Source organism: Coregonus lavaretus (assembly GCF_964263955.1).
Source record: "Coregonus lavaretus genome assembly, contig: HAP1_SCAFFOLD_905, whole genome shotgun sequence".
In the NCBI taxonomy this organism is placed as follows: Eukaryota; Metazoa; Chordata; class Actinopteri; order Salmoniformes; family Salmonidae; genus Coregonus; species Coregonus lavaretus.
The window spans coordinates 59,989-80,000 of record NW_028158401.1 but is presented as its reverse complement, the minus strand read 5'-3'; the positions used below and the strand labels follow the sequence as shown (position 1 = coordinate 80,000).

The 20,012-nt window shown below is 44.9% G+C and overlaps 1 protein-coding gene across 1 annotated transcript in view; it reads left to right on the top strand.

Moving 5' to 3' along the window:
* The window catches only part of LOC311124042 (A disintegrin and metalloproteinase with thrombospondin motifs 14-like), a gene marked incomplete at both ends in the record, with an annotated part of 95,608 nt that overhangs the window by 16,429 nt on the left and 59,167 nt on the right, over positions 1 to 20,012 (top strand). Inside the window, one exon of the mRNA XM_084198256.1 lies at positions 15,868 to 16,024. Coding sequence (XP_084054382.1) covers positions 15,868 to 16,024 — 157 coding nt within the window. The remainder of the gene's footprint in view (positions 1 to 15,867; positions 16,025 to 20,012) is intronic.

Genomic DNA, 20,012 nt, shown 5'->3' with positions numbered 1-20,012 from the left:
CAGTAAATGTCCAGGCCCGTCTGAAGTTTGCTAGAGTGCATTTGGATGATCCAGAAGAGGATTGGGAGAATGTCATATGGTCAGATGAAACCAAAATATAACTTTTTGGTAAAAACTCAACTCGTCGTGTTTGGAGGACAAAGAATGCTGAGTTGCATCCAAAGAACACCATACCTACTGTGAAGCATGGGGGTGGAAACATCATGCTTTGGGGCTGTTTTTCTGCAAAGGGACCAGGACGACTGATCCGTGTAAAGGAAAGAATGAATGGGGCCATGTATCGTGAGATTTTGAGTGAAAACCTCCTTCCATCAGCAAGGGCATTGAAGATGAAACGTGGCTGGGTCTTTCAGCATGACAATGATCCCAAACACACCGCCCGGGCAACGAAGGAGTGACTTCGTAAGAAGCATTTCAAGGTCCTTTAGTGGCCTAGCCAGTCTCCAGATCTCAACCCCATAGAAAATCTTTGGAGGGAGTTGAAAGTCTGTGTTGCCCAGCGACAGCCGCAAAACATCACTGCTCTAGAGGAGATCTGCATGGAGGAATGGGCCAAAATACCAGCAACAGTGTGTGAAAACCTTGTGAAGACTTACAGAAAACGTTTGACCTGTGTCATTGCCAACAAAGGGTATATAACAAAGTATTGAGAAACTTTTGTTATTGACCAAATACTTATTTTCCACCATAATTTGCAAATAAATTCATAAAAAATCCTACAATGTGATTTTCTGGATTTTTTTTCTAATTTTGTCTGTCATAGTTGACGTGTACCTATGATGAAAATTACAGGCCTCTCTCATCTTTTTAAGTGGGAGAACTTGCACAATTGGTGGCTGACTAAATACTTTTTTTCCCCACTGTATATAGAGCTCTGTAGCTCCGTGTGTGTGAAAACATTTAATCACAGGTAAGACAATGAACTTGTTTAGTGTAGTCCGTTTGTAACGCCACTCACTACTTGTAGCTGTATAGTCCGTTTATTTGAGTTGTTGGTCCTGGCTAGCTTAATGTTCCGATTGGTAGCTAGCTAGCTAGCAAGCACTCACTCATGTGGCTGCTAGCACCGTCATGAAAAGGGGCATGAGGGAAGCCCTACAATATTACGTTAATCTAAGTAGTGAGAACGCTCGGGAGCAGGCAATGTTGAAAAGTAATCATTAGACATGTTGTACTTTTATTAAATGTAGTTTTGTAATTGACTAAAACAAGTCAAAGTTTTTGCTGTGAGCCAGTAGGGTAACCTAGTTTGTTTTGCCCACAGGCGGGCCCGGCCGTGACGTTCTATCTTTAAAGTGGAACTTTAAAGTGGACAGCATTTTAGCAACATGAAATCGTATTAAAATCTGTGCATAAACACCCAAGAAAAATATACCACCTTTTTAAAAAAAACTTTTTCTGACAAGCGAGGACTTAGATGTGGTCATTTTCACGTTTTCATAAATTCATAGAATGTTTGGGAATTATGTATAGTAAGGCATTTGTGAAAATTCTATAGCAATATAGAGTGAGAAAGCGGCCGTCCGTTTGGACAATTAATAGACACTGCAGTAAATAAAACATAATAAAAACATATGTCTTGTCCAGGACCGGAGTCTACGCAGACCAGTGCGCCATAGCCAATCAGAGCTACAGTAGGCCTATATGCAAATATGCTATTTGCCACACAGGCCTGACATCATTCACTTTGAACTGGACTGTGTGTTTACAGGCAGTAGCAACAGCTCGACTTTAGATCATTACAACTCATTCACCAAAAGCCACAAAGTACACCTGAATGGTATTCTGTAAATATGTAAATACCACGGGAGTCCTCTTACATTCGGGAACTTCACAGTCCTATTGATCAAATAACCATGAAAAGGTAGGCTCTCTCTCCATCAGTTGCCTATGCACATTAACAATAACAAGATCAACAATAATGCTAGGCAGAGCGAGATGAGCTAAAAACCTAACGAGGGAACATTAGATAAACCCTCTCAAATGTTTTCAGCTAGTTAGCCGTCAAATTTGCACTGATAAAGATGGGGAATAGTAGCCTTGTGGCAGGTTTTGTAATTTTGGTTATTTATTGTCAAGCTTTAAAGACCGAAGCCAGACTGCAACATTTTAGTAGCCTAGCTAGGACTGTGGCAAGTGTCTGTACACGTTCCCTCCGCTGCGCGCTGTAAACGGGACACACGAAAGCAATGCAAATTGAAATTGAATTCTCCGATGCTAGCGCATCAGGCTGTAATTTCATAAAGTAAATGACTCAACTGTTGACTCATTTGTACTGGCTTGTGTGTCCTATTCGGCCCACCAGGCCTTGTGTTTGACACGCTAGCCTGTTAGCCACGTTATGACTGACTTGCGATCGTTGCCCTTGCTAGTCTGATAGTATTGACATTCCCAGCCTTAGTTACAGTCGTCCGTTTTTGTTCAGAATATTAAGTCATTGAAACTGAAACTCGAATGGGTGGAGGCAGCAAACAATGTACCAGGCCAGCTGTGATTTACAACCTGATAGTCAATTTTTTTTTGCGCTATCAAGAAATGTATTGGGGAATTATATGAATCATGCATTGAACTGCATCCATCTATTCTGCCAACAATGCCTGTAATTTTTTGTCAAATAGAGCCTATTTTTAAAACCTCTTATGAAGTTGGTTTTGAAGCATAAACTGGGAATTTGATGTTTTTGACTGATATTATGATTGTCTGCTTGTTTCATATCTGCAAAGCAGTTAAAACAGTTTCAGTTCCACTTTAATACCGACTGGGACTATAGATCAAAAGTAGCCTGGTTACAATGTGATGTCTAACGTTCAAAAATATTACCTTGGTGACATCGTCTGCTGAACTCCATTTCTGCCTCAAAACTGTCTGAATTAATCTAAGCTAATGTCATTTTTCTGGTGAGGAATGTCTTAGTCGCCCCATTTTACATCTAGCTAAGGATTATTGTGCTTCAATGAGCAGTATTTCTGAAGTTTGACTATAGGCACGAAAGCTAGCATAAGTTGTCCAATATTAACGACATTAAAACAACAGTTAGCTACACAGCTGATCAAGTCCCTGGACTGGCGGGGCAACGTCCTTGACGCGTCCTTGCACAGAATTTGTGGCTGCTAGCACCGTCATGAAAAGGGGCATGAGGGAAGCCCTACAAGATTACGTTAATCTAAGCAGTGAGAACGCTCGGGAGCAGGCAATGTTGAAAAGTAATCATTAGACGTTGTACTTTTATTAAATGTAGTTTTGTAATTGATTAAAAGTAGTCAATAATTCACTAGTAGCCACCGTTTATTTAATTTTCTCACAATTGCAAAGTATTAAATCACTGTCACAACAATTGTAATAATTTAGCTAGTTATTCTGCCTATTTCATGGAGAGTCATACGAGAGTGCAGTGGTCAAATTTTTTTTGGGAACTATGTTTACATTTTTTGAATGGCAGATGCTCAATATTCAAATTTGAATATGAGTTCCGCGTCCTACAAGGGAGATGGGTTGAGGGACGAGCGTCGCGGAGGAGGGACGCCATCTGACGTGAGCCAATGGGTTAACTTATTGTGGTTAATCTTGTTCAGTTGGTCCAGTAAATCATTTATTTCATGACGGGGTGTTATCAAAGCAGCCCTAGTGCTACCAGGGCTTCAGAGGGAAGGATGTCTTGCTGCAGGCTCAGACTTCAGGAGGAGAAACTCTGATCTTCATTTAGTCATTTAGCAGACTTGCTTGTACGGAGCGAATTACAATAAGTGCATTCAAGACTTGTATTTATTATTGCTAAATACTGCACAATTTAAACACTTGCTCTCCAATCCCCCCCGTCCCAAACATGTGTAAATATTGTGAAGGAAAACAAGTTAACAGTTAAGCGTTAGTCATTTTTCCCATTGCTAAAGTAGTTATTCTGAATGCAGACAAGAGAAGATATCCTGCAATACTGTTTTATGCCTCTGTAGACAGACTCTAAGGTCAGCAGCAGTAGACATTCAGACCATCTGAACGTCAGTCCTCTCTCCTCTCTCAAAGAGGGAACAGCTCCCAACTCCCCATAGAGTCAGTCCTCTCTCCTCTCTCAAAGAGGGAACAGCTCCCAACTCCCCATAGAGTCAGTCCTCTCTCCTCTCTCAAAGAGGGAACAGCTCCCAACTCCCCATAGAGTCAGTCCTCTCTCCTCTCTCAGAGAGGGAACAGCTCCCAACTCCCCATAGAGTCAGTCCTCTCTCCTCTCTCAAAGAGGGAACAGCTCCCAACTCCCCATAGAGTCAGTCCTCTCTCCTCTCTCAGAGAGGGAACAGCTCCCAACTCCCCATAGAGTCAGTCCTCTCTCCTCTCTCTGAGGGAACAGCTCCCAACTCCCCATAGAGTCAGTCCTCTCTCCTCTCTCAGAGAGGGAACAGCTCCCAACTCCCCATAGAGTCAGTCCTCTCTCCTCTCTCAGAGAGGGAACAGCTCCCAACTCCCCATAGAGTCAGTCCTCTCTCCTCTCTCAAAGAGGGAACAGCTCCCAACTCCCCATAGAGTCAGTCCTCTGTCCTCTCTGAGGGAACAGCTCCCAACTCCCCATAGAGTCAGTCCTCTCTCCTCTCTCAAAGAGGGAACAGCTCCCAACTCCCCATAGAGTCAGTCCTCTCTCCTCTCTGAGGGAACAGCTCCCAACTCCCCATAGAGTCAGTCCTCTCTCCTCTCTCAAAGAGGGAACAGCTCCCAACTCCCCATAGAGTCAGTCCTCTCTCCTCTCTCAAAGAGGGAACAGCTCCCAACTCCCCATAGAGTCAGTCCTCTCTCCTCTCTCAGAGAGGGAACAGCTCCCAACTCCCCATAGAGTCAGTCCTCTCTCCTCTCTCAAAGAGGGAACAGCTCCCAACTCCCCATAGAGTCAGTCCTCTCTCCTCTCTGAGGGAACAGCTCCCAACTCCCCATAGAGTCAGTCCTCTCTCAGAGAGGGAACAGCTCCCAACTCCCCATAGAGTCAGTCCTCTCTCCTCTCTGAGGGAACAGCTCCCAACTCCCCATAGAGTCAGTCCTCTCTCCTCTCTCAGAGAGGGAACAGCTCCCAACTCCCCATAGAGTCAGTCCTCTCTCCTCTCTCAAAGAGGGAACAGCTCCCAACTCCCCATAGAGTCAGTCCTCTCTCCTCTCTGAGGGAACAGCTCCCAACTCCCCATAGAGTCAGTCCTCTCTCCTCTCTCAGAGAGGGAACAGCTCCCAACTCCCCATAGATTCAGTCCTCTCTCCTCTCTCAAAGGGGGAACAGCTCCCAACTCCCCATATTGTCAGTCCTCTCTCTGAGGGAACAGCTCCCAACTCCCCATAGAGTCAGTCCTCTCTCCTCTCTCAGAGAGGGAACAGCTCCCAACTCCCCATAGAGTCAGTCCTCTCTCCTCTCTCAAAGGGGGAACAGCTCTCAACTCCCCATAGAGTCAGTCCTCTCTGAGGGAACAGCTCCCAACTCCCCATAGAGTCAGTCCTCTCTCCTCTCTCAAAGAAGGAACAGCTCCTAACTCCCCATAGAGTCAGTCCTCTCCCTCCTCTTTCACGCCCCCACTCCCCTACATAAAGTCAGTCCTCTCTCAAAGAGGGCATGACATCCCCCAGTAACGGTTACGTTATCTTGGTACCCTGCCATGTGCCCAGAGGGGCAAGATTGTTCATCTCTCTGTTCATCTCTCTGTTCATCTCTCTGTTCATCCCTCTGTTCATCTCTCTGTTCATCTCTCTGTTCATCTCTCTGTTCATCTCTCTGTTCATCTCTCTGTTCATCCCTCTGTTCATCTCTCTGTTCATCTCTCTGTTCATCTCTCTGTTCATCCCTCTGTTCATCCCTCTGTTCATCTCTCTGTTCATCCCTCTGTTCATCTCCCTGTTCATCTCTCTGTTCATCTCTCTGTTCATCTCTCTGTGCATCTCTCTGTTCATCTCTCTGTTTATCCCTCTGTTCATCTCTCTGTTCATCTCTCTGTTCATCTCCCTGTTCATCCCTCTGTTTATCTCCCTGTTTATCTCCCTGTTTATCTCTCTGTTTATCCCAGGCATCCAGCACATGACAGTAAGAACCAGAGCCCTGTACAGCAGCATACAGTTTCTCAGCTACAGTATCAACATTCCCATGTATTTATATTGATGGATTTCCTCTGGATATATTTGTTCTTAATGTCTTGCCTCCCTGCCACATACAGTGAGGGAAAAAAGTATTTGATCCCCTGCTGATTTTGTACGTTTGCCCACTGACAAAGACATGATCAGTCTATAATTTTAATGGTAGGTTTATTTGAACAGTGAGAGACAGAATAACAACAAAAAATCCAGAAAAACGCATGTCAAAAATGTTATAAATTGATTTGCATTTTAATGAGGGAAATAAGTATTTGACCCCTCTGCGAAACATGACTTAGTACTTGGTGGCAAAACCCTTGTTGGCAATCACAGAGGTCAGACGTTTCTTGTAGTTTGCCACCAGGTTTGCACACATCTCAGGAGGGATTTTGTTCCACTCCTCTTTGCAGATCTTCTCCAAGTCATTAAGGTTTCGAGGCTGATGTTTGGCAACTCGAACCTTCAGCTCCCTCCACAGATTTTCTATGGGATTAAGGTCTAGAGATTGGCTAGGCCACTCCAGGACCTTAATGTGCTTCTTCTTGAGCCACTCCTTTGTTGCCTTGGCCGTGTGTTTTGGGTCATTGTCATGCTGGAATACCCATCCACAACCCATTTTCAATGCCCTGGCTGAGGGAAGGAGGTTCTCACCCAAGATTGGACGATACATGGCCCCGTCAATCGTCCCTTTGATGTGGTGAAGTTGTCCTGTCCCCTTAGCAGAAAAACACCCCCAAAGCATAATGTTTCCACCTCCATGTTTGACGGTGGGGATGGTGTTCTTGGCAGCATTCCTCCTCCTCCAAACACGGCGAGTTGAGTTGATGCCAAAGAGCTCGATTTTGGTCTCATCTGACCACAACACTTTCACCCAGTTCTCCTCTGAATCATTCAGATGTTCATTGGCAAACTTCAGATGGCCCTGTATATGTGCTTTCTTGAGCAGGGGGACCTTGCGGGCGCTGCAGGATTTCAGTCCTTCACGGCGTAGTGTGTTACCAATTGTTTTCTTGGTGACTATGGTCCCAGCTGCCTTGGGATCATTGAGAAGATCCTCCCGTGTAGTTCTGGGCTGATTCCTCACCATTCTCATGATCATTGCAACTCCACGAGGTGAGATCTTGCATGGAGCCCCCGGCCGAGGGAGATTGACAGGTCTTTTGTGTTTCTTCCATTTGCGAATAATCGCACCAACTGTTGTCACCTTCTCACCAAGCTACTTGACGATGGTCTTGTAGCCCATTCCAGCCTTTTGTAGGTCTACAATCTTGTCCCTGACATCCTTGGAGAGCTCTTTGGTCTTGGCCATGGTAGAGAGTTCGGAATCTGATTGATTGATTGCTTCTATGGACAGGTGTCTTTTATACAGGTAACAAACTGAGATTAGGAGCACTCCCTTTAAGAGTGTGCTCCTAATCTCAGCTCGTTACCTGTATAAAATACACCTGGGAGCCAGAAATCTTTCTGATTGAGAGGGGGTCAAATACATATTTCCCTCATTAAAATGCAAATCAATTTATAACATTTTTGACATGCGTTTTTCTGTATTTTTTTGTTGTTATTCTGTCTCTCAATGTTCAAATAAACCTACCATTCAAATTATAGACTGATCATTTCTTTGTCAGTGGGCAAACGTACAAAATCAGCAGGGGATCAAATACTTTTTTCCCTCACTGTAGCCTTCGTAGATGCACAGTTTACAATGGAGCCCATCCAGAGGGTTTAGGCCTATATGGCTGAGGCTCACAGTGAATGGAAACTGACCAGACTCAGACACACAGTGGTGGTTGTTTAGGGGAGGAAAATGAGAATTGTGGATGCATCCCAAATGGCACCGTAGTTCATTTTATAGTGCACTACGTTTGACCAGGACACATCTGTCTCTTGAGTTATAAGTTAGTGCACTATATAAGAAACAGGGTGCCATTTGGGACACAACTGTTGTCAGTGTAATGGATGCAGATGGCGGTGGTGAACACAGTGAAAGAGAGGGAGAAACAGTATTAACACCACGACAGCTGTGTCCTACAGATGTACCAGGATAGCTCTATCCCACTATTGTTCTAGGTGCCGATGAATGATGGATAACACGGGTGCTGTTTCTCATGTGTTGGGGTAATTAACACCAATGACGTGTGATGGAATGACATGTGTTAGTGAGACACAGAGTGCTGCTGGGATGGATGACTGCGCTGACTGGGAACTGGGAAGAGAAGACCAAGCTATTTCTGTTACCATCGGGTTAAATACAGAGTGAGCCAGCTAGCAACAGCAGCGCCGGAGAGCGTCCCAAACGGCACCCTATTCCCCCTTATGGGCACTGTTCAAAAGTAGTGCACTAAAATAGGGAATAGTGTTCCATTTAGGATCCGGTCTGGGATCACATCAACTAACTGATGGGGGGTGTTAGGATGGTGGTGGGTTACCTCATCCAAGTCGACAGGGACAGAGTCCATTCCTACTATCGTGTGACATTGAATTCTTTACGTGTCCAACCACAGTACGTCTGGGCAGATTAGTCTGTGTCTGTTCACAACTATTATATGATTAAACGAAATGCGTCAGTCACTTTCAAGTACTTGAGCGTTGGATTGGAGGGTGAATGGGCAGACGGTCCCACTGTTGTTTAATTCTGATTTTATATTGATTTTCATAGAAGCTTTTAAAATGGTCAATAATTTTGCGTTCTTGTTTCTAATTAACACATTTGTGTCTTTATCTTAAAAAAATTATAACTGGTTTGCCGTGTATTTGTTTTGTGAGGGCTGCGAGATGTTTACCAGGTTTATTTGCCAGTAGTAGTATGCTTTATTTGAGTTCAACCTGTAGTTTTTGGCTCTCTTCAAAAGTAAAAGATCATATTTCTGCTTAAGCTCAGAAATGTAATTTCATTTTTTACCTTGTAAATTCTTTTTATGGGCTCTTTCTAAAATAGTGATTTATTTTTCTTTAATTTTAATTTCTAACTCAGATTTAACTTTTGCCGAGTATGAGGTTATCATTCCCCTAATGCACGCCTTAGAAGCATCCCAAATTATATCGGGGGTCAGCTTTTCTCTGCCCTCTATGTCTACATTTGTAATGGTAAAGGTTTTTATTTTTTCATTTACGTATTCAATACATTTCGGGTCTTGAAGATGCACTCTGTTCATTCTCCATATTCTGTCAGTAAGTGTATTTTCTGTTGGTGTAATTCAGCATAATACCGGAGAATAATCCGATATCACTATGTCACAGATTTTCTAACCCAGCAAATTGTTGAGAGCATTTTTGGAAATAAAAATGTAGTCAATTCTTGAATTGCTTTTCTTACTTTGAGAAAAAAGGAGTAGTATTTTCTATTATCTAATATCGCTTGAATTCTTTCCAAAAACACCAGATTTGCCCCTGGTGGGATATACAATGAAATCAATGTGTATTTTTCACCATGTAAGGTACAATTCAACATTAGAAAACGGCCTTCTGGGTCCATGTGCTGGGATCTAAGGGAAAAGGGCGTATTCTTATTTATCAGGATACCTACACCTCTGCTGTTACTACACTAGGTGGCAGCATAGTCTCTTCAAACCAGCTCCTCTTTAAATATTACATTACTCTTGATTTTTATTTTTATGTAACTCTTGCAGGAAAACCACATCTGCTGACAATCTCTTTAAGTGTTCAAGAACCTTGATGTTTTTTACCCACATCATGGAGCCCGTGGACATTCCATGTAATAAGGTGGATTTTGTTTGGTACGAAATCAAAGTTAACCTTGTCCGTTCTGTCTATCATTGAAGAACCAGATGAAACATTTTAGCAGACATGTCATATGAGGGCGGTGGGCATTCCATAGAATGGGAGAGACATAGTATGAATATATAGTTCTTATATCCATTACATATATAGAGTGAGAGCACTTTATATCCAAAGTGTACATTGAGTGTATAACTTTTTCAGTGTGTGGATGTGATCCCTGCGGGAATTGAACCCACAACCTTGATCTTACATTTACATTTTAGGTCATTTAGCAGACGCTCTTATCCAGAGCGACTTACATGAGCAATTAGGGCTAAGTGCCTTGCTCAAGGGCACATTGACAGATTTTTCACCTAGTCGGCTCGGGGATTAGAACCAGCGACCTTTCGGTTACTGGCACAACGCTCTTAACCACTAAAGCTACCTGCCGCCCCGGCAACATGCGCTCACGTTGCGCAACATTTCTATAGGCTATGCAATTGCGTGAGAAAAACAGAGCGATTGCCTCTGTTCAAAAGAGGAGGATCCCATCAGCTTTCTATAGGCTAGGACTACTATATGTTGACAGCGCCACACTCTTCTCTTACCAACTGAGCCACAATGACAGGACCACCTGATGAATTAAACAGTGAAAAGATCAGTGGTTGTGGTTGTTTGGAAGCTCCACCAGGTGAGTTCCATTAGACTCTGTAGGCCAGGCTGCCCCCCCCATCTGCGCCTCCTCTCCCAGCCTCCCAGATGGTTGGCTGCTGTAGCGGTCCAGAGCGGTGTAGAGTGGTGGAGCTAGACGTCCTCCCCAGACAGCCCCGGTTCAGTTTCCGCCCACCGGCCAGCTGGCTGGTAAAAGAAAAGACCACAGAGGAAGTATTCATACATTTCCCTGCCTGGCATTTCCTGGTTTTTTTAAGTGATGGATCCCTCAGTCCTCTCTCATAGGCTACACACCTCCTCCAGTGTGTTATTGTGATGTGTCCAACTTGAGTTTGTTTTTCCTCACAGGAAGTTATGTATGAGAAGATGCTTAGGAGTCTTTATGAGAGGGGTTACATTTAGCTGTGTGTGTGTGTGGTGTGTGTGTTTGTGTGTAGGTTACATTTAGCTGTGTGTGTGTGTGTGTGTGTGTGTTTGTTTGTGTGTAGGTTACATTTGGCTGCAAAACAGTTGTTCTCACTTCTTGTGCATATTTAGTTGTGTAGCATTTTGTCTGGGATCTGGAAATACATATCTCTCCCTGCCAAAATGCAGATGTTTTTTGTTCTTCTTTTTTACCAGTATAATGATGGGCTACTGTATTTTCTAAAGGAAAGGGTGTGGGTTCCTCAGAGAATGTTGGACATGAGTACTAAGACTCTAAAGCATCACATCCAACTAAGTTTACTGTGTCACACATTTCAAAAGGAATCCAAAACTGTTAATGACATTTTCCAAACCAAAATGTCATCATCCATTTATAAATGTGAGAGTAAATGTTAACTTCTCTCCGTCATGGTATGTACATTTTCTCTCTTGCGTCATCAAACCGCTGGAGAACTGAAATGGTTAATTATAGTCTGGAGAGGATTGGAGAGAGGAGAGGAGAGGAGAGGAGAGGAGAGGAGAGGATGGGGGAGAGGAGAGGAGAGGAGTGGATGGGGGAGAGGAGAGGAGAGGAGAGGAGAGGAGAGGAGAGGAGAGGATGGGGGAGAGGAGAGGATTGGAGAGGAGGAGAGGGGAGAGGAGGATTGGAGAGGGGAGAGGGGAGAGGGGAGAGGGGAGAGAATGGGAGGGGAGGATTGGAGAGGAGGAGAGGAGAGGGGAGGGGAGGATTGGAGAGGAGAGGAGTGCTCTACAATCATGCAGAAATGACTGTGCCAGATGGCATGGCTCTGGAGTCAAAACTAATACAGTGAGGGAAAAAAGTATTTGATCCCCTGCTGATTTTGTACGTTTGCCCACTCACAAAGAAATGATCAGTCTGTAATTTTAATGGTAGGTTTATTTGAACAGTGAGAGACAGAATAAAAACAAAAAAATCCAGAAAAACGCATGTCAAAAATGTGATAAATTGATTTGCATTTTAATGAGGGAAATAAGTATTTGACCCCCTCTCAATCAGAAAGATTTCTGGCTCCCAGGTGTCTTTTATACAGGTAACGAGCTGAGATTAGGAGCACAGGGGAGTGCTCCTAATCTCAGCTTGTTACCTGTATAAAAGACACCTGTCCACAGAAGCAATCAATCAATCAGATTCCAAAATCTCCACCATGGCCAAGACCAAAGAGCTCTCCAAGGATGTCAGGGACAAGATTGTAGACCTACACAAGGCTGGAATGGGCTACAAGACCATCGCCAAGCAGCTTGGTGAGAAGGTGACAACAGTTGGTGCGATAATTCGCAAATGGAAGAAACACAAAATAACTGTCAATCTCCCTCGGCCTGGGGCTCCATGCAAGATCTCACCTCGTGGAGTTGCAATGATCATGAGAACGGTGAGGAATCAGCCCAGAACTACACGGGAGGATCTTGTCAATGATCTCAAGGCAGCTGGGACCATAGTCACCAAGAAAACAATTGGTAACACACTACGCCGTGAAGGACTGAAATCCTGCAGCGCCCGCAAGGTCCCCCTGCTCAAGAGAGCACATATACAGGCCCGTCTGAAGTTTGCCAATGAACATCTGAATGATTCAGAGGAGAACTGGGTGAAAGTGTTGTGGTCAGATGAGACCAAAATTGAGCTCTTTGGCATCAACTGAACTCGCTGTGTTTGGAGGAGGAGGAATGCTGCCTATTACCCCAAGAACACCATCCCCACCGTCAAACATGGAGGTGGAAACATTATGCTTTGGGGGTGTTTTTCTGCTAAGGGGACAGGACAACTTCACCACATCAAAGGGACGATGGACAGGGCCATGTACCGTCAAATCTTGGGTGAGAACCTCCTTCCCTCAGCCAGGGCATTGAAAATGGGTCGTGGATGGGTATTCCAGCATGACAATGACCCAAAACACACGGCCAAGGCAACAAAGGAGTGGCTCAAGAAGAAGCACATTAAGGTCCTGGAGTGGCCTAGCCAGTCTCCAGACCTTAATCCCATAGAAAATCTGTGGAGGGAGCTGAAGGTTCGAGTTGCCAAACGTCAGGCTCGAAACCTTAATGACTTGGAGAAGATCTGCAAAGAGGAGTGGGACAAAATCCCTCCTGAGATGTGTGCAAACCTGGTGGCCAACTACAAGAAACGTCTGACCTCTGTGATTGCCAACAAGGGTTTTGACACCAAGTACCAAGTCATGTTTTGCAGAGGGGCCAAATACTTATTTCCCTCATTAAAATGCAAATCAATTTCATAACATTTTTGACATACATTTTTCAGCATTTATTTGTTGTTATTCTGTCTCTCACTGTTCAAATACACCTACCATAAAAAATATAGACTGATCATGTCTTTGTCAGTGGGCAAACGTACAAAATCAGCAGGGGATCAAATACTTTTTTCCCTCACTGTATGGAAGACCCTGGGCTCTGCCATCTCGCTCTCTTTGCTTTGAATCAAACTCTCAGGGGTCATAAAGATTTGAGATGAGACAGATTTAGAGAGAGAGAGATGGTCTTGTGTCCTTTGTACAGTGTAGAAGTCATTATGGACCTCTGCCTCTCCAGTGATTGGTTTAAAATGAGTTTACCTCACAGTAGCCCCACAATTTAATGTTTACTTTATTTTTATTTGTTTACTTTATTTGTTTTACTATTATTGTTCAAACTAAATCCGTATGAATAGAGATGCTAGACTGAACGACCGGATATCATTTGCTTTTTTCAATAGTTCTGAAAGTAACATTGTTGAATAATTCTCTCAATTATTTCGACCTGCGTAATTTCCCCCATTGATTCCCCAATACACTGTAGGCTAATTTCCAATTGATAATTATAAGCTCCACTACAATTACAGCTTGAAAGAAGAGGAGAGTCAAGGATGGAAATGGAAGAGAAGGGAAATCATTTTGACAAGAGCTTTTTAAGGCGAATTCAAATAATTGTTAGTGTAACATACACTACATGAGCAAAAGTATGTGGACACCTGCTCGTCGAAACATCTCATTCCCAAATCATGAGAATTAATATGGAGTTGGTCCCCCCTTTGCTGCTATAACAGCCTCCACTCTTCTGGGAAGGCTTTCCACTAGATGTTGGATCATTACTACGGGGACTTGCTTCCATTCAGCCACAAGAGCATTAGTGAGGTCGGGCACTGATGTTGGAGATTAGGCCTGGCTCGCAGTCTGCATTCCAATTCATCCCAAAGATGTTCGATGGGGTTGAGGTCAGGGCTCTGTGCAGGCCAGTCAAGTTCTTCCGCACCGATCTCGACAAACCATTTCTGTATGGACCTCGCTTTGTGCACGGGGGCATTGTCATGCTGAAACAGGAAAGGGCCTTCTCCAAACTGTTGCCACAAAGTTGGAAGCACAGAATCGTCTAGAATGTCATTGTATGCTGTAGCGTTAAGATTTCCCTCCACTGGCCGAACCATGAAAAACATTATTCCTCCTCCACCAAACTTTACAGTTGGCACTATGCATTGGGGCAGGTAGAATTCTCCTGGCATCCGCCAAACCCAGATTTGTCCGTCGGACTGCCAGATGGTGAAGCGTGATTCATCACTCCAGAGAATGCGTTTCCACTGCTCCAGAGTCCAATAGCCGCGAGCTTTACACCACTCCAGCCGACGCTTGGCATTGCGCATGGTGATCTTAGCCTTGTGTGCGGCTGCTCGGCCATGGAAACCCATTTCATGAAGCTCCTGACGAACAATTATTGTGCTGATGTTGCTTCCAGAGGCAGTTTGGAACTCGGTAGTGAGCTTTGCAACCGCACTTACAGTTGACCAGGGCAGCACTAGCAGGACAGAAATATGGAAAGGTGGCATCCTATGACGGTGCCACGTTGAAAGTCACTGAGCTCTTCAGTAATGTGTCCACATGGTGTACTTTAGGTGGATTCCCACTCCCAGAGATACTATACTGGGGTATAGTATACATCCTGGTATTATACTGGGGTATAGTATACATCCTGGTATTATACTGGGATATAGTATACATCCTGGTATTATACTGGGATATAGTATACATCCTGGTATTATACTGGGGTATAGTATACATCCTGGTATTATACTGGGGTATAGTATACATCCTGGTATTATACTGGGGTATAGTATACATCCTGGTATTATACTGGGGTATAGTATACATCCTGGTATTATACTGGGGTATAGTATACATCCTGGTATTATACTGGGGTATAGTATACATCCTGGTATTATACTGGGGTATGGTATACATCCTGGTATTATACTGGGGTATAGTATACATCCTGGTATTATACTGGGGTATGGTATACATCCTGGTATTATACTGGAGTATAGTATACATCCTGGTATTATACTGGGGTATGGTATACATCCTGGTATTATACTGGGGTATAGTATACATCCTGGTATTATACTGGGGTATGGTATACATCCTGGTATTATACTGGGGAAGTTGTGTTTCCATACCTAGGGCTGACACTAAGGGCTTGTGAAGAGCCAATCAACAACCTCTGAACACTGAGTGTAGTAATATAGAGGCCTGTGTACTAATGGGGAGGCCTGTGTACTAATGTGGAGGCCTGTGTACTAATGTGGAGGCCTGTGTACTAATGTGGAGGCCTGTGTACTAATGTGGAGGCCTGTGTACTAATGTGGAGGCCTGTGTACTAATGTGGAGGCCTGTGTACTAATGTGGAGGCCTGTGTACTAATGTGGAGGCCTGTGTACTAATGTGGAGGCCTGTGTACTAATGTGGAGGCCTGTGTACTAATGTGGAGGCCTGTGTACTAATGTGGAGGCCTGTGTACTAATGTGGAGGCCTGTGTACTAATGTGGAGGCCTGTGTACTAATGTGGAGGCCTGTGTACTAATGTGGAGGCCTGTGTACTAATGTGGAGGCCTGTGTACTAATGTGAAGGCCTGTGTACTAATGTGAAGGCCTGTGTACTAATGTGAAGACCTGTGTCTTGTTCCAGGCAGGCCTGATCCGGACTGATAACGGGGAGTTTTTCATCGAGCCCTTAGAGAAGGGCCAGCAGGATGTGGAGGTGAAAGGTCGTGTCCATGTGGTCTACAGGAGATCTGCCATAAAAAGGGAACCAGGACAAAGAAGGAAGGACCTCCACAATGAAGGTAGGGGAAGGGAACATCACCACTGTAGTGGGAAGAGGAGGGGTGAGCGTACACAAGCACACACGCACGCACGCACGCACACACACACACACACACACACACACACACACACACACACACACACACACACACACACACACACACACACACACACACACACACACACACACACACACACACACACACACACACACACACACGCACAGACACACACACACACACACACACACACACACACACAGAGCAGCCAGACAGTTCACTGCACCAGCTGGTAAGGTGAGGAATGCTGGTCCTAGGAAGGCACTGGGGGAAAGTCTGTCTCTCTGCAGGTCAAATGGACCTGACTGGTCCTATGAAGGCACTGGGGGAAAGTCTGTCTCTCTGCAGGTCAACTGGACCTGACTGGTCCTAGGAAGGCACTGGGGGAAAGTCTGTCTCTCTGCAGGTCAAATGGACCTGACTGGTCTTCCAGGTATTCGTAGAACCATAGTTACATTCTGGTCCTATGAAGACACTGGGGGAAAGTCTGTCTCTCTGCAGGTCAAATGGACCTGACTGGTCCCATGAAGGCACTGGGGGAAAGTCTGTCTCTCTGCAGGTCAAATGGACCTGACTGGTCCTATGGAGGCACTGGGGGAAAGTCTGTCTCTCTGCAGGTCAAATGGACCTGACTGCTCCTATGGAGGCACTGGGGGAAAGTCTGTCTCTCTGCAGGTCAACTGGACCTGACTGGTCCTAGGAAGGCACTGGGGGAAAGTCTGTCTGTCTCTCTGCAGGTCAAATGGACCTGACTGGTCCTATGAAGGCACTGGGGGAAAGTCTGTCTCTCTGCAGGTCAAATGGACCTGACTGCTCCTAGGAAGGCACTGGGGGAAAGTCTGTCTCTCTGCAGGTCAACTGGACCTGACTGGTCCTATGGAGGCACTGGGGGAAAGTCTGTCTCTCTGCAGGTCAAATTGACCTGACTGGTCCTATGAAGGCACTGGGGGAAAGTCTGTCTCTCTGCAGGTCAACTGGACCTGACTGGTCCTATGGAGGCACTGGGGAAAAGTCTGTCTCTCTGCAGGTCAAATGGACCTGACTGGTCCTATGAAGGCACTGGGGGAAAGTCTGTCTGTCTCTGTGCAGGTCAAATGGACCTGACTGCTCCTAGGAAGGCACATTCTATTTCCTCCCTCCTGTTCGTCCACAACAGCTTGAGCATCTGGCGGGAGACGGTGGTCCTGCTATAGGTTCCATAGATTCTCTTCTCCAGTGTCTGTGACTGTAAAGCTGATAAGTACAGTCATACACTCTATACAATTAGGGTTCTTTGGGCAGGGTGATGGTTCTACGTGGAACCATAATGTCTCAAATAACTCTTTGAGCTCTTCGATGGTTCGTTGCAGTTCATAAAATGGTTCTTTCCTCTTTTAGTGATCATTAAAATGTAGGGGAGGCGGCTCATTATAATTTTTGGGGGGCGTGGATTGCGCACAGCTCTTTTTGTGCAACCGTGAGTGAGAGTGTCATGTCAGGATATCTAATCTGTTGTGTTATGCCGTTACATATTATATATGACAATGGCCAGTCATGGTGTCTTGTGAAAGACTCATGTATGGCCTTGTGTCAATTGAGAACAGATGACTAAAATCAGTCATTGGGTCTCACTTCTCTCCTCAGGGACGCCCAGCTGTTCCAGAGGTAGCTCACTTGATCCAACTTGTCAATCAACACAATAATAACACCTATGGAGTTTTAACAATATAATATGGCTGACCAGAATAAACAACCCTGTATGGTTCTTCAAAAGGATCTACGAAGAACCTTTCAGATTGAGAAAGGTTATTTATAGAACCATTCTCCATAAAGGTTCTATAAAGAACAATAAAGAAGGGTTCTATCTAGCACCAGACAGGGTTGCAACCATAGCAGAAGCATTTTTTTTGGTGCTGTTCATGAGTTGCACTTCCGTCTCTCGGTCGCGTCATTGCCGTTGTAATCAGCCATATTTTACATTTTACATTTTACATTTTACATTTACAGTCATTTAGCAGACCCTCTTATCCAGAGCGACTTACAGTTAGTGAGTGCATACATTTTCATATTGACGCTCAAAGGTAGAACGGGAGCTAATGACTTTGAACCGGGGCTGATGACTGTGTTGTCTAAATTACACGATGACATTGCTAAAGTAGGCACGTGTTTAGTAGGAAACAACTTTGCCATTATCATCATGTTGTAAAATGTACTTGGACACAGATGGCAATGTCATTAGCTTGCAAAGTTCGTCATAATCAGCAAGCAATGCTAACGTTAGCTAGCTAACGTTATACTTCATCTAGAGTCAATCTGGCGACATCAAAATGATGACAGAAGGTTTTCTTACTGATTATTTGCCTTTTAGAAATGTCATCGTGTCATCAAGCCACGGTAATGCACTTCAGACCAACTCGTCATCAGCGCCCAGTGAGGATGCATTGAGTAGAATGCTCAGTTGGGCATCAGTCCTAAAACGGACGCTCAAAACAATATTGCGACGCAACGTGCAACCCATGAATATAGAACCTCTTTTAAGGGTTCTTTATAGAACCTGAGGAAAGGGTTCTTCACATCACCATACATGTTCCATTTAGAACCTTATGAGCATGGTTCTTTATAGAACCTTCAAAAAAGGGTTCTATATAGCACCAATAAGGGATCTGCTGTGGTTTCAAGCCAAATACCTCCTATCTGATACTATTTAGAACGGAAGTTACAAATGTAACTATGGTTCTACGAATACCTGGAAGACCGTCAGTACAGTTGAAAGCATGGATTATATCCGTTGCGCTCCGTGCAGGTCGAGTAATGATAACAACAAAGTCACGCCGGTGCCGTGACAGCGTGGGAGGACGTGCCCCCCGCGGTTCATGTAAAACCGTACGTCAGACCGCGCACCGTCTCAGAGAACCTTCTCGCCCCAAAAAGATTCCCAGTGACAGGAAAGCAGTGACGGTCTTCCAGGTATTCGTAGAACCATAGTTACATTCTTAACTTCCGTTCTACTTCATACCTTTCAGACCGTCAGTACGGTTGACGGTATGGATGACCCATACCAACAAGGTGACGAGGAATAGCACCACTAACCTCTGATTAATGCACCGGTGCCGCTGGAAGAATGGCAGAGCCCATGGTGTGGCAGGATGCGACGTTGACCTTGTAAAATATTTAGAACGTGCAGGGCGACGACCAGGTATTAGATGCGCATATTTCATTCAGAGAGTGCATGGAGCTCACTCACACGTTTCACTGATAAAATAGCTAAGAGAAAGACGTTTTCAGAGAGAACAATTTTATGTCCGGCTCCTCCGTATACTTGAATGGAGGTTTCATCAAAGCCTCCAATACAAGTGGCAGATCCCAGGATTCCACGCGGACGGCCCTGGGGGGATGCAGCCGGCGTACACCTTGTAAGAATTGGCAGATGAAGTAGTGGTCCCCTTTCGATTTTCCATCGATGCGTAAATGGTTAGATGATATGGCTGAGGCATACACCTTCAAGGTAGAGGCAGAGCGACCTGAGTCCAATAGTTTCTGAAGGGAGCTCAGTATAACAGGTACAGAGCAGGACACCGGTTCCTCCACCCTGGTAGAGCGCCATTCGGTAAACAGCTTCCAGCGACCAGCATACATGATCCTGGTCGATGGGGCTCTGGCGTTCTGTAACGTTGCGATAATAGCAGGATCGCAGCCAATCAGTAAAGGGTTGGACTCTTCAGAAGCCACACCCATAGCTGTAGTTGGTCTGGGCTGGGATGCCATGTCCTGCCATCCAACTGTGAGAGCAGGCCCTTTCTGTGAGGGAGCTGCCATGGCTCTCCTTCCAGAAAACCGAGGAGGGTTGGAAACCAGGGTCTCGCTGCCATGGCTCTCCTTCCAGAAAACCGAGGAGGGTTGGAAACCAGGGTCTCGCTGCCATGGCTCTCCCTCCAGAAAACCGAGGAGGGTTGGAAACCAGGGTCTCGCT